At 44.1% G+C, this 14,783-nt stretch overlaps 1 protein-coding gene across 6 annotated transcripts in view; it reads right to left on the bottom strand.

Moving 5' to 3' along the window:
• Positions 1 to 14,783, bottom strand: part of SH3PXD2A (SH3 and PX domains 2A) — a 394,601-nt gene that overhangs the window by 20,245 nt on the left and 359,573 nt on the right. For all 6 annotated transcript variants that reach the window (XM_054036174.1, XM_054036176.1, XM_054036175.1 and 3 more), the window contains 2 exons: positions 7,879 to 7,996; positions 473 to 807 (listed from right to left, as the gene is read on the bottom strand). In XM_054036174.1, coding sequence (XP_053892149.1) covers positions 473 to 807; positions 7,879 to 7,996 — 453 coding nt within the window. The remainder of the gene's footprint in view (positions 1 to 472; positions 808 to 7,878; positions 7,997 to 14,783) is intronic.

Raw genomic sequence — 14,783 nt, 5'->3', positions numbered from 1 at the left:
AGACTAAACAATCCCAGTTCCCTCAGCCTCTCCTCAAAAGTCATGTGTTCCAGCCCCCTAATCATTTTTGTTGCCCTCCGCTGGACTCTAATTTTTCTACCTCCTTCTTGTAGTGTGGGGCCCAAAACTGGACACAGTACTCCAGATGAGGCCTCACCAATGTCGACTAGAGGGGAATGATCACATCCCTTTATCTGCTAACAATGCCCCTACTTATACAGCCCAAAATGCCGTTAGCCTTCTTGGCAACAAGGGCACACTCTCAATTCATATCCAGCTTCTCGTCCACTGTAACCCCCAGGTCCTTGCTTCAGGGAACATGCTCTATATTGAACTCATGCTCTACAGACTCAGGGTGAGGCTACTCCAGCATGCCCCCTTCAGCAAGTAACATGCCACAGGCCTCCCCACAAAGATAAACCAGGAATTCTTATGAAAACGATGGCAGTCCAGCTATACATTCTGGTCTTACTTATTTGAGCTCTTTGTGGTGCGATCCTCGCTACAGCAGGGGATCCCTGAGCCAGTTTCGAAGCCTGCTTGTCTGAGGTCATCATGGCATTGCCATTAGAGTCATTGCACAAGATGGGCAAGCTAATTTCTTTCTTTGTGATGTGGGGTTCCGCCGTCTCGTTTTCCGCTTGGGTTTCCTTGTCACTGGATGGTTTCTTGTTCAGCAGGTTACTGATCTCCATAATGTTGCCTATAATTTCCACTGGCCCAGTTAAGTTCTTTTTCCTAGACGGAAGATCATCTTTAGCTTTCTTCAGGTAGGATGCTGGGGCCCAGCCTTCTTTACCTAGATGCCTGCATATATGAAAAGAAAATATCGTTACCACAGAACGGCCTTTGTAGTCCTTCCAGATACAACGGCTAAGGCAAAAAATGACGTAGATAATATCTTAGAACCACAAGTTGGGTTTTGTGTTATGTTTTTGTGGTCTCAACTCATCCACGGTCTATAATTAGTCACCTCACAGTCTACTCAGCTAGCAAGGAACAGTGAAGTATTTTAACAACAGAAGAGTTACCTCTTGCTTCAAGGAAAAGTGCTCTCTCCAGATCAGAGAGGAGCTTACTCCTGAGGCGTAAGGGAAAATTTTAGTAGTAGGTTGGCTGCATGCAGCTTTTACACGAAATGGGATAAAAAGACAGTTTTAAGCATGGAAGTGCTGAATACCCACCAGGTTGATGAAAATTCTGTATATACGATCCGTTCTTTCTTCCAAATTGCATCTCTCATGCCCATAATGCAAAGGACAAGTTATCACAATTAAGGGTGGCATTCATCCCAATGCAGAGGCCTTCCCTGACCTTGTGCATTCCCTCTGTATCGGGGGTATATTTCACACCCATTTTCTTTATATCCCTGATCCTATGTGAAGCATTTTACAGAATGCTTCCTATCTACAGCAGGTGTGAACCGTGGCCTGCCTTTGTGCCATTGTAAAGGTGGAGCAACTATTTGATTAGAAAAAAATTCAAGCTCAAAACCTAATTAAAAAAAAAAAAAAAAAAGCAGGTCTGGGACTATTTGAAGGAGTTTTTTTTTTTTTTTTTTCTTCAAATTGAACATAGACCAAACACAAAATATGATCCAGGAGCATAAAGCTGAACGCTCACACTTTCCCAGGCTGAAGTTTGTCATTCTTCCACAGCTGGCCTTTTGGGAAAGTGGTTTTTCTAACTCCTGCTATTACTGACACTTCATCAGCGATTCCAGATTACAATCAGGCTCCAGGGAGGAATACGTGGATAACGCCGATTTCCCTAGTGAAACCCCAGCTTGCTCCAGAGTAACTCAGTGAAACCCCGCTCTCTCTAATCTCCCAAGGTAGCTGGGGCAGATGCTTGAACTGTAAGTGGGGGATGCGGGCACCGTTTAATTCCCGGGGCTCAGGAAATTTGCAGGAAAGAAAAGGTTAAAATGGCAGGGCTCTGAGGCTTCTATAACAAATATCGAGACTCACTAGAAAGCAAAAGCAGCGATTGGTAAAATACAAGGATAGTCAAGTAATTCTCCTTCACACAAGTGAGCTTTGACATGAAGAGTCAGATTAGCTCTGAGGTTTCTTTTAGGCTATTCGACTTACTCTGTTCTCATTTACTGAGTCAAAATACTGACTGATACCATTAGGAGTCCTGAGCAGGGATCAAGTGGAGAATGTGTCTTTAAATAAGGATGGTATCTAAAAAGCTTTACTTGAAACACCCATTACAAAAGCCAGTATTTATAATATTTAACCCAAGTCTTAGCAGCCTGTCCCTAACTGCTGTAGAGGAAGGACAGGAGGGGGAATCTCCCATGTTTAAAATCCACCAGCCAGCTTAATCTAAGGTTTCAAAAGACCTGGTTTTGCAAGGGATTGCATCCTCAAAAGAGCAAAGTCAAACAAAGGACTGGTCTCCATATCTGTGGCCCTGAGTCTCTGCAAGTGACCGAATTACTGCTATTCGCTGCAGTATGTCTAGACAAAGTGGCAACGATTACATCCACCTTGCGACAGATTCAGAAGCCGGCTTCTGAATCTTCTCTATACAGAAGTGAAAATCTAGGGCTATGCAATCCAGTCCCCGCTTTCTAACACTTCAGCATGCAGCAATTATGGTCCTTCACTAGAGCCACAGTCAACTACAGCGCACAATTTGGAAACTATCATTGATTTTTGGCACACTGTGCTCCCTGAAGCAACCAGTATTAGAAAACCATACCAGGGATTCTTAGAAGTCTGCAGACTCAACCCAGAGGTAATGGAAATCTTTTTATATGTGAACTGAAAACAGCAGGGTTTGAACACACGAGGCACCGTAGGAGGATTCCCATAAAGAGAACGGGAATTCAAGATTTGCCACGTGCCGAATTTTGGTGAGAGAGTTTTCTCCCTCCCTGCTTTCTCCCCATCACCATCCAGGCCCCGAATAAGAGTAATCCCACTTCATGCCAAGGAGGGCTAGAGGCAGCTCTCTTTGGAGCATGTCACAACTGGCCTCAGCATGAAAGGAGTGTCTCAAATACTGTCCAGGCACCTGCTAAGGTCTCTTGTAAACAGCAAGATGTGGTTACGAGCAACCCTCTCCTCACACTCTCTAGCACAGGGGTTCTCAACCTTCCCCTCCCTCCCCCCCGAGTCACCCCTCCCCCCGCCCCGATGTGCTATAAAAACTCCACGGCCCATTTGTGCCACAATAACTGGTTTTCGGCATATAAAAGCCGGGGCCGGCATTAGGGCGTAGCAAGCAAGGCAATTGTCTGGGGCCCCCATGCCACAGGGCGCCCCGCAAAGCTTCTTTGCTCGGGCTTCGGCCCTGGGTGTTGGGGCTTCAGTTTACTGCCCTGCTTGGCAGACCCCCCTGAAACCTGCTCATGGCCCCCCAGAGGGCCCCGGATCCCTGGTGAAGAACCACTGCTCTAGCACACTTCTGAACTGGAACCCCAAGACCAAAATTGACCGGCATTGGAAAAACCCATATCCAGAGCTAAAACTTTCTGGCTTCGGCCTGTCTTCATAATGAATCCGAACAGTATGGATTTGCATCTGAATTCCACGACTTGGGCCCCTCTCTACTCCTCCCCATAAGTGTTTTGAGCAGAAAGCCCCTGGGTAGGGTTATTGCGATCATACTCTTCCCCCACCCCCCACAATCCTCTGGTATTTTGAAGATTTCAAAATCTCTGAAGTTCCTGTTCTTTGTTGACTATGTATTGTGCTTACTTGGGAATTATGTCAAGCTATACAGTACGTGATCTGATTTCAAACGTATCCTGGAGTAGAACTCGCATTACAAATTCAAATAAGAGTACGCACTGCATAGATCTAAGTCCATACAGGACTATAAGAGTTGACATTTTTCAGATCAGAAAGGTAGCACTAATGGATAAAGACTCTGCGCTGGTTTGTTCATTTTTCTATTGATTTTAGATTTTTGGATTGCAAAACGCAATCCATTTGGCTCAGCCAGCTTTATGTGACCTTATACCATTTCAATCTATGGCTGGTCACTGGTTAAGCCACACAAAGCTACTGACTACCTAGCTACTGGCTGCAGGACTGTCTCCCCATTGGATCTACTTGTTATGTTGAGTTAGTGTAACCTAACAAGTAACCGGCACTATCAGGCCAGCAAAAAAAACAAAGCACTTAGTCCAAGTGGTACATATATTCCCACGAGCACTGGAACAATAAATGTTTAGTAGTTCCATCTGAAGATCTCAAAGCGTTTATACTTCGTTAGGGAACACTCGTTCTCCCTATGTCACAGGTAGGGAAACCGAGGAACGGAGATTAAAGTCCTATAGGAAGATAAGGGAATAAAATCCAGATCCCTTGACTCATGGTAGGTCTATAATGCAGTCAGGAGGTGTGACGGCAGCACCCATAGATGTATCTGAGCTAGATTTGCTCCCTGGGAAGCATTGCTCGGGGGGGGGGGAAAAGAGGCAGCACAGACTAGCCACTGGAGTACGTACCAAGGGTCCCAGACCAGCTTTTACTTGGGTGCCTAACCCATGATTCCACTCATGCTGCCACAGCTTCACTGTTATTTTTAGTAAGCTAGCTCAGGTATGCCTACCTGTGCTGCAATGGCACCTCCCATTGGAGGCCTCAGGACTGGCTCAAGGCACCAGCAAACCAAGCACGTGCTTGGAGCTGCACAATTCTAGAGGCAGCACTTGCGCTCTTGGAGGTTGTTTTTTTTTTTTTTGCGCTCGGGGCAGCAAAAAAACCTAGAGCCAGCCGTGGGCCTTCACTTACATTTGCAACCTGTACCAGGTATTTCAAATCTTATCCTGTTTTCCTTCCAATAGCACTTCAGTTTACAGCAGAGCAAAACTCCCTCCCTCTCTCTCACAAGAGGTCTAAAATTCATAGTAGTCCAGGAAACCAAGGGCACGCCAACAAAAAAACCCAGATCAGCAACTTGTAGGTCAAAAGAAAGTGACAACCCTTATCTGTCAGCATCAGAAGAGAGCCAACACCTTCCAGATGGTAACGGATATAAAGTAGCATCTAAATAGTTGACTGTAACTTCAGCTATTAAGCATGTAATATGATCACGCAGGCAAGAGACACCGATCCACGGCTGAACTCAATAAAGCCGTAATGAAGATTCCAGCTCAGAGTCTTCAACACACACACGTCTAAGTGCCTCTCAAGTCACAACATGAAAAAGGGCAAAGAGAGGAGAAGAAATACAAGTGTTTCAATGCAACAGGGATTAAAATACAATTGTAGGGTTACAGGATTAGGGGCACTGATTTGGCTTCACCGAGTAAAAAACCCTTTTTGTTTTAATATTACATGAAGAAAAAAAAAGATTCAAGTTATAGGAATGTTTAAAAAAAAAAAAAAAATCAAAAGTGCCTCTGTGTGTCTGAGCACTGGTTCCCTTAACATCTGCTTTCCAGCTTCAGAGCACTGGAATTACTCCAGAGGGAAGCAAACTTTGAGGGAGGGGGGGGGGGGAAGAGAAAAGAAAGACAGGAAATGAAGATCAGCACAGGGCCAGGAATTTTGGGAAATTATATATTTAAGGTGGAGCTTGTTAACATCTTTAAGGTAGACCCAATTAAAAATAAAACTCCAGCAACTTGCTAAACTTTAATACACTTATTCTGTTCCCATATTATCCAATGGAACAGATGAAATGGCAACCGGATTCATACGGACTTCCCCCTCCCTAGCCTTCCCCTCCAAAATACAAAATAAGGAGTGTTTCAATTTAAGTACCCAAACACTTGGGCTGAGGTATTGCTGAATACTAGGGAGGCACTGTTCATAGCAGCTCTACAAGTATTCTTAAAGGCCTTTAAAATGTTTTAAAATCAATGTACAATGTTGGTGAAGGTTTTCAGTTTAATAATCCTGGACAACAAAGTCCTCTTTAGCCACAGAATGGGTACAGCATCGGGTAGTGGCAGGGAAAGCTTCGCAATGCGGCTCCAATTAGTGTTTCTCTTGGAAAGGGTACTTCGGTCCTTGGCCTTTGATAGAAGCTACCAAACAAGACACTAGTTTGGCATTAACTGGGGTGTAGCTACGAAGACCCACCAAATCATTTCAAATTCAGAAATGCTCTGAATCCAAATTGGATCTGCATAATTACGAGGAGACACAGATTACAGAGTCTGGGTCATATTGAGCATCCTCAATCCTCACTGAGTCAAGAACATATAAAACCTTCCGGGATTGGGTTTCTGATCCAAAAGTGCAATTAAACCCACTGAAAGAGGTTACCTTGGGCCTAAAGACATTTCTGCTGTAAAAGTTTAAGTAGAGTAACAAGGGATCTCCTCTTTTTGTCAGAGTTAAGTGTACCCACTTAACTTCACACAAAAATAACACGAGAAATTTAAGCACAAAACAGATCCAGCTAGCTGCTTGCAGCATTGTTATTTATAAAGATGAAAAGAAGCCTACAACAGTAATAAGGAAACATTTAACCAGGAGACTAGTTCTAGGTAACCAGACTAGTTCTGAAATAAATCAAAGATTTTTATAATAATGTTTCCCAACAAGATTGCATGCTTTTTGTTCTTCAGTCTTCAACTTTGGATTCAAGTCCTGTGAATGATTAAAGGAGGGGTGGGGGGGAAGAAGTGACCTGACCAAGCCTGTGCATTCCCAGCTCATAATGTCTAGAGCCCATTCACTCCTGCACAACTTTAGTTATTAGCCACCTTGTTAGGAAGATTCAAAGACTCTAACATGTTTATCATGCATGAAGCACTAAATGTAGTTCCAACTGTGCTTTCTCAATCATGATTCATGTCTCTGCTGCCTTCAGTTATAAACCAAGCAGAATCCAACTAGAAAAGCAAAACAATAAAAACCTATTCTAGATGCAAAAGGATGAACAGGAAGGACATCTTATAGGGCTCATGAATTACAGAATTCTCCTTAAACCACCTTCATACCTCTATTTTCTATTTAATCAATAGAAATGGTCCCAAACGCCACTCCCAGGATCTAAACACCCCAAACTTTACAGTAGCACCCCGAAGACCCCAGTCATGATTGGGGCACTATAGTACTAGCTACTGTATAAACCTACATGAAGAGACCATTCTTGACAAGTATTGGTCCCAATACATTACAGCTCTATACAAGATGTGCCTAGGCGATGGTTGTCTTGTACTCCTTTCAAGGGAATTTGGCTGTCATAAGGGGAAAATGCTGGGTTGTTTTTTTCAGAACTGTACATCTAATTTGCGTGCGTGATATCTGTATCTGTTTGTGGCATATAGTTTACAATTGCATGCAATGACTAACTTGGAGAGGCAAATAGCTGAAAATTTGGCCCCGTGTGATATTACTGTTATTATTTGCAGTCTGATGAATGCATCAGTCTCAAAAATGATTTATTCTGCAGCCAGCGGGCTGATCTCCCAAACCCCTAAACAAACACACACAAAAAAACCTGCCCCGAGCAACTTGATAGATTACAAACCGCAACCTTCTAGCATTATTTGGTGAATCTGGTTTTACTCCTTTGCAGAGACGCACAACTGACTCACAAAAAAGACTCGATCAGCTGCATGTCCATTAACATGATCACTTGTACTAGATAAGTGCCACTTGCTGACTGGGATATGGGTTTTTAATTTGAAGGAAATCTAAAAGGTAAGAATTTTCTACCAAAATATTGCAGGTCTACAGACTTCACAGTCCATGTTCCATTCCTACAATCAATACCAAATATTGTTTATTGGTCTTCTGTAACTTTCCCTTACATTTCTGCCTAGTGTGCATTCTGGATAATAATGCAGGTTTTCTTCTTTAGACAGAGAATGACACAGGATGCGGATGTGAAGCTAACTATCAGAAGGCCTGAAGATCATAAATGCTGTAATAAATCTGCCTGCGGGAAGTTTTTTACCTTATGTACCACCATCCTTCCAGGTTCTTTTGGATGACCTCCACGGTGACCCCTTTTTCAAACCCAATCTCATCCTTCCCTTGGCTGGTGTACGGTTGGATTGTGACATATTTCTCTTCTGGTAGAGGGAGAAAAAAAGAAACATCAGTTAGGGGTAGAATTAGTCCAGCTGTTTTTCTGTTCTGCTGCTTTTCAACTGGTTGCGCAGCGGTTACATGGAGCCGTTGCAAAGGTGGAGCCCTACTCAGTGGCCCACTAATTAGGCATGCTTACGGCATGACAGATAATTAGTTCCTTGACACGGCCCGGCTGCTGACAAATCACAATGTGCTTCCATGCCAGTAACTATGAGGTCTCAGAGAGGCCTCCCTCAAGTGAGTAAGTCAGCGAGAGTAGGATGTCAAGTTGGCCTTAGTTTGCATACAGTAACTTGATGGAATCAGCCTGGTTGCCAAAGCAGCCAAGCGTCACTGAGGGACCTAGAGCCAGTTGGCTCTTCCGAGCATGCATATGGATGCATTGAGTATTGGTATTACAAAAACTCGAGCACTGGCTGCTGAGAGCAACCCGTACTCCTGCCCAACTCAGAGGGACTGACCTATCTGTTCTCACACCTCTGGAAACAATGTGGCTCTACAGGGATAATCACGAAATGGATGTGTGTTTTAAAAAAAGCGTAAGCACAGAGTAAAGTTTTTGTACTTTATTACATAGCACCTCTAAGTGCCTCACACCTACGAGAAGTGGGTACGTGTCGTCAACAGAGAAGGGCCAGAGGCAAACCCTTGACCCAAAACACCCACACACTTTTGGAAGTATGGCACAGGATTGGAATGTGGCATCCCCTGCCAGTCTCCGATTATTGCCCCATTCTACATGCGGGAAAACTGATGCACTAGACTGGAGCTGAGTGGCCCAAAGTCACACAGTCAGTGGCAGAGCCAAGAATAGAAACCAAAACAACCTTCATTCTCAGTCCCTTGCTCTACCCACCACATCATGCTGTCACCTTCAGGACACTGAACGCGCAGTATTTTCATCATCTCATACTCAGCATTTTTGTAAGTTAGTCTCAAAGCCAAACAAATTTAACCTTTTTCCTCTGGCCAGGGACTCTTGCTGAGCATTGGCAGGGATAGGAAATGGTGCCAAAGCATCATGCCGAACCCAGGATAGGATGGGGGTAACTGCATGTTTAGTAGCTACACCTATGAATGACTAAAGGGGAGAACAGTGAGGCTCTAAGGGTAGGTCTACACAGCAACTAGACACCCACAGCTGGCACATTGCCAGCTGACTCGGACTCAAGGGGCTGTTTCACTGTTGTGTAGACTTCTGGGGGGCAGACTGAAGCCCAAGCTCTAGGACCCTGAGGGGTGGGACGGTCCCAGAGCTCAGGCTCCAACCCAAGCCTGGAAGTCTACACAACAGTGAAACAGCCCAATGAGTCCGAGTCAGCTAGCATGGGCCAACCGTGGGTGTCTAGGTGCTGTGTATACACACTAAGGGTGTTCCACGCAGTCCTCCTAACTTGTTAAAATGGTGGCCACAACATTGGAGGGTTAGACATGGGAAAACGAGTAGGGGTCTCTCTGAAGGAGAGAGGGCAAGAAACTAAGTGAATCCAGAGTTCCCGATCACTGCACAAATGGCAAATGAAAGGAGTGGGAAAAGGGTTGCAGCAGCTTAAGGCAAATGCTCTTTTGAGAGGGAGTCAAATAGAGACACCTCCATCTGTTAAGTTTTGTGACTCAATTATATTTTGTTGCTGAGTGAAGTAAGGAAAATGTAAGGGGGGAAAAAAAAAATCTTTACTGAGACAAAGAAATACCTCAGAAAGAGAATAATGTTGGCAGAACATCTGATGGCTGCAGAGTCAGAGAAACTGCATCTTTAAAGACAACCTTCCTTGCCTGGGTCCTTCTGATTCCGATGTATTGAACTCTCAAAACCTTTGCTTCCTCAAGAAAAAAAAAAAAAAAAACTTCTGCTCCCAGGGAAGCTGCTTTAGTAATTTATTATGATAACTCCTACTAAGTGACTCCTAAAGTATCATTCCTAAATAGCACGGTCAGTATATTGTACTTTCCCTGAACAATAACTGGGCTTTAGATTGAGTCTCGCTGCTGCAGTTGCAGCTAATCAATCCAAGAATCAAATCATGGGATGGAGAGAGTTTTCCCCAGATGGCTGTCTGGTCTGTGGAATGGCTTTGGTTACATAGGGAGACAAAGTTTCAAAAAGCTATACTGCAGAATGAGTGGGTTAAACTAGCTAATTTTTGAGCTTGGAAGACCATCTGCATCTCCACTTAATGCTCCGATTTCTAGGTGATTAGAACTTGCCTGGAATATATGGTGAAGGCAGGAAGCCAAGTGACTTTAGGCACCTGAACCACTGAACACCATCCCAGAAATATATTGCCTAGGGTATCTTTCTATCATTCTCCTATAGAAGTCACAGCAAAAGAGCTAAACCATGTGTTTACTGGAGATTATAATCATAGGGAGGCTGATATCACCACTAGCCAGTCAAAGCTCCACTTTGTGTATCTCTCCCCCCATGTCGTAAAGCCCCATTATACTAGAGACTACCAGACCACACTCTTGCCGCAAGAGTTATGACAAAAACGTCTGTTTATTTTATTCCCCCTACATGTAAACAGCAGTCCCTGCTGTAGCTGGAGGCAATCTTTTTATTAAATTAGCTCTCCATTCTGAGTGTCCCTGCCTTGATTCCTCTTTGTGGTCAGAAGAGTCTGACTCTTTGGAAGTTTGACCCATTATCTTCTGCAGAAGACAAGGAGAAGTGGTCAGATGAGAGGTGTTCCTACCCAAGTACTTGTGGATATTCCAACTTCCTGATCGACTACTTTAAGCAGCAATGACCAAATATCACATCAGCCTTTTCAGTGCTGTCAAACCTAGCCATCCACATGGGAATGCAAACCAGGGATGATGGTACTTTGCCATCAGACCGTCATAGCACTTTACAAACCTTAAATCTCCATGTCTCACCAGGTGAGGCATCATTTACAGGTAGGGAAACGGCAGCAGCAGAAGGGTAACAGTCCCAACAACACTACTAAAATACCCATGATTATAGCCTACCTGGATTACGGCCATGGCTCGTCTTTGCCTAGGAGGGGGACTACACTACTTTTCACCATTGCCCTCACAGGTGCAATGACACTAGTGAGAGCTCTAGTACAGACGAGGCTTCAGTGGCTCCCAGTATTTTAACCACCACATTATCTAACCCCTTCTCAGCTTGGGGGTGATAATGCTGGCGGTGCCTTGTCTACACTAGGACTCCCACTGTTGCTACTGCCAGCGGAGCAGGGAAATCTTAGAGAAAAGTCTTAGTGTAGGCAAGGCCCACGTGTATAGAACAAGGTCCCATATTAGAAGCTTAGTCTACATGACTCCAGTATCAAAACATTCCCCTAACACAGCCATAAAACTCTCTTCCCTTCCTTTAGAGCAGTCAAAATGAAGCCCTGTTAGAGCACGAAGTGGCCATCACTGTGTTTATTTGTACTGTAGCCCAGGCCTATCTGACTTGCCCAAGTAACTGCAGCAGAACTAAGAATAAAACCCAGGCCTACCAACTCCCTGCTTCTGTGCTCATAGCCACACACCCTGCTTTCCCTTCCTAAAATTCACTGAAAATAACCCTTGCTTGAACCTCCCCCCACCACACACACACACACACACAAATTGAAGCTTTCCAGTCCCAAAAAAAACCCTCTGGTGAACATTATTCCACCTCCATTAGTCTTCTATTTTTATGCCCCTTTGAATTGAGTTCTGGCCTCTGGCCCATACCAGAAACTGAAGTCCTGAGAGGCCACAAGAAGGACAGTCTGCATGGCGTCTCTGGGCCCAGCTTTTCAAGAGGTTTGGATGGTTCAGCTAAGACTCAGGTGATCAGCGCTGAGCATGTGCAATTTTGCGGATTACGAGTTCTACCACCCACATTTTCAGCCTCATTACTTTGCTTTAGGTCATCATTTGAAGAAAGATACTTCAGAATATATTCCCCCCCCCCAAAAAAAAACCATAGGTAAACTTTAAGGGGAAAAAAGTTAAGGAAAGTGTTCGAAAAGGAAGAAAGAAGAAAAGTGCTCTCACAAGGCAGCATGTTGCAAAGGAGTTCAAAATCCATTTAGAAATTAAGGTTCCTATGATGTCTGTTTAGCAAATCTATTTTTAAGCCTACAGTTCAAAAACAGGAAGCCATCATTAAAGTTTCCCCTTGCAGAGTGCTTTTTCAGCAAGAATTACAATCATTTCCAAGGTTGCACACATTTGGTTTCTGTCAGTGGTGAAGGGGCGACCATAAACACACATACATGAGGTTTTTAACCTCAACTGCACTCTTGAAGTATGGGCTCACTTATAACCCGAAAGTCGTTCTGGTTTGCTTCTCCTAAGACTAACCCGAGGAGGAGGAAATGATGTATATATTAAAAAAAAAAAAAAAAAAAAAAAAAAAAGTCAGTGGATTCACATGGACACATTATTTAGGAGAATGATCAGGGAGGCATCCAGTATTCCGAGCTACTGATCAAAACGCTTAAGCTATTGGGCATTTAATGATTGAGGCACTATGTTACTCGAAAGACAAAGACGGATAATCCATTCTATAGAAGAACAAGCAGAAGCACCCTCTGTACCTCTCGGAATTCCATCACAGCTCTGGACGGTCATTTCATTCATTTGGAAACTACAATTCTAGGCAACAGCATAAACCCTTAAGATAGCAAACCACACACAAGTCTCTTGTGCTTAGAATATCATCTCCAAGTTGTGGCAATTCCCAGACTCTCTGGTGCAGTGTTTCTCAAATGTGGCTACTATAGCCATGTGGCCATCGGGAGGGTTGCCTACAGAGAGCCTCCTGGGCAGAGTTGGGGGAAGAGGGCAAAACAGCAGCCCCTCCCAGCAGCACCCACGGGCTCCAGGAGAGGGCTTTGCCCCCCCATCTTTCACCGCAGGACTCCAGGGGTAGGCTTCAGCCCCCTCACCCCTCAACTTCAGTCATGGGCTTCCGTGTGCAGGCTTCAGCGCCTGCTTCCCGTCTTCGGGGCTCCAGCAGTGTGCTCTGGGCTTCGGGATCCCCCCGCCCCCTGACTCCAGCCATGGGGCTCCAGCTTTGGGCTCCAACAGGGTTGGCCTTTTGCGCACAGTGGTCAAGCGGTAGGGAGCAGCATGAGTGGGGAGGGGCAAGGGGTACCAAAATACAATTGTACATTATTTTTATTATTGAGTCTATAAAAAACCCTGCATAAATAAACTACAATGTTTTGGACAGGTATGTGAGCATATTTTTGTTTTTCCTAAAGTTAAATTAAATAGGAAAATTTGTCAGAGTGGCCACATGCAAGCGTTTGCGGCCACACAGAGACCTCCTGCTTTAGTGCATCAAGATTTGATCACTATGGGCATGTCTACACCGCAATGTAAGCCCAGGGTTAGTAGAACCTGAGTTAGCAGATGTTAAGTGTTGTTGCCTCAGTAACGTTGTTCTGTGCTTCTTGGAGCTCCAAGGTGATCAGTATTAGCAGATAGTGCTGCATGTTAATTCAGCAGACCTTGATGTTACAGATAGAGACTTCTGGTAAGGTTCGGTGACAAAAGTAACTCACAGTTTTATTGTCCTCCAAGCACAGTTGTCGTGCTCTGTCTCTGTGGTTACCAGTACACTAAACACAAGTGTCCAGTAGCAAGGAGGGGCTCAGGCACCAGCTGGTGTTTCTGCTGTCCCCCAGGCCACACACAAGGATTGAGGCGAGGTACCACAACATTTATAGACTGAGACACAACTGGGAAACACAACTTGCATATTACCCGTACATATTTCAAGACATCTGTTTGTTACACCTCCCCTGGTTCCTGATATCGCGGATAAACCATCTTTATTCATTGTTCAGTCAAACCATCTGATCTTGTACTGGATTGGGGTGTATCTGTACTAGCCTTCTGAGATGTATTTATGTAAACATCTAGTGTGTTATTTTGCCAAGGCCAGGTCGACTCTGGCCCACAGCCTTTGGTTCAGGCCTCAGGTCCTGCACCAGGCCTGCTCTCTCTACTGCATCCCTCTGCTTTTTGTCTTTTCATGGGGAGGATGTTTACCCATCATCCCAGAAAAGCATACTGTATGAACTGAAAATGACTCAGTGGGCTAAATACTGTTTCTTGCCCATTTTGCTTTACCCATGCATACATTCATGCCCTCAGCGACCAATGGTCTGAACATGGTTTTGCGCAATTTGTGGACAGTTTCCTTTTTCCAATTGTTTTTAAGTCTCCTATTGTGGGCCTGGGAATGCTCCAGGACTTTAGTTGAAAGGTTTAGAGTTGTTCTGAAATACTGGGATAGGTATTATTACAGGAGTAAAAGAGGAATTTGGAATAGTGACATTCCACATAAAGCTTTCATATATCAATGTACGTAATTTATTAGTACACGGTACTGTCCATTCATATTAAAGGTTGCCATGATCTGGTAAGTTTTGCTGGACAGGAGACAGGAGCTACTAACGTATGTTCTATTGGATTGGCCTGAATTATTGTTGCCACACACTGGAGTTGTGATGTCAAAAACATTCCTGGCATAACAAGCTGTATGCAGTGCTTTTTAGGCTTGCATTGCTTTACGATAACCTACTCAATCTAAAAAAAAAAAAAACAACAACAACAACAAAGGACAGTAACCAATTGACAGCAATATTTGATAAAGATTCAATATTGGTAATTTGACACTGAACAAAAATTATTTTGAAGAAGATGTGCCTTAATTAGGGGGCAGGGTCACTGACCCCAAATTATGCCAGTTATTAACAGTAATTTTTTCTGTACAAATGGGAAGCGCTACTCTGAGTTGCTAACTTTAACACG

Source organism: Malaclemys terrapin, chromosome 7, assembly GCF_027887155.1.
Source record: "Malaclemys terrapin pileata isolate rMalTer1 chromosome 7, rMalTer1.hap1, whole genome shotgun sequence".
NCBI classification, from domain to species: domain Eukaryota; kingdom Metazoa; phylum Chordata; order Testudines; family Emydidae; genus Malaclemys; species Malaclemys terrapin.
The sequence above is the reverse complement of the archived record's forward strand: the minus strand, read 5'-3'. Positions and strand labels throughout refer to the sequence as shown.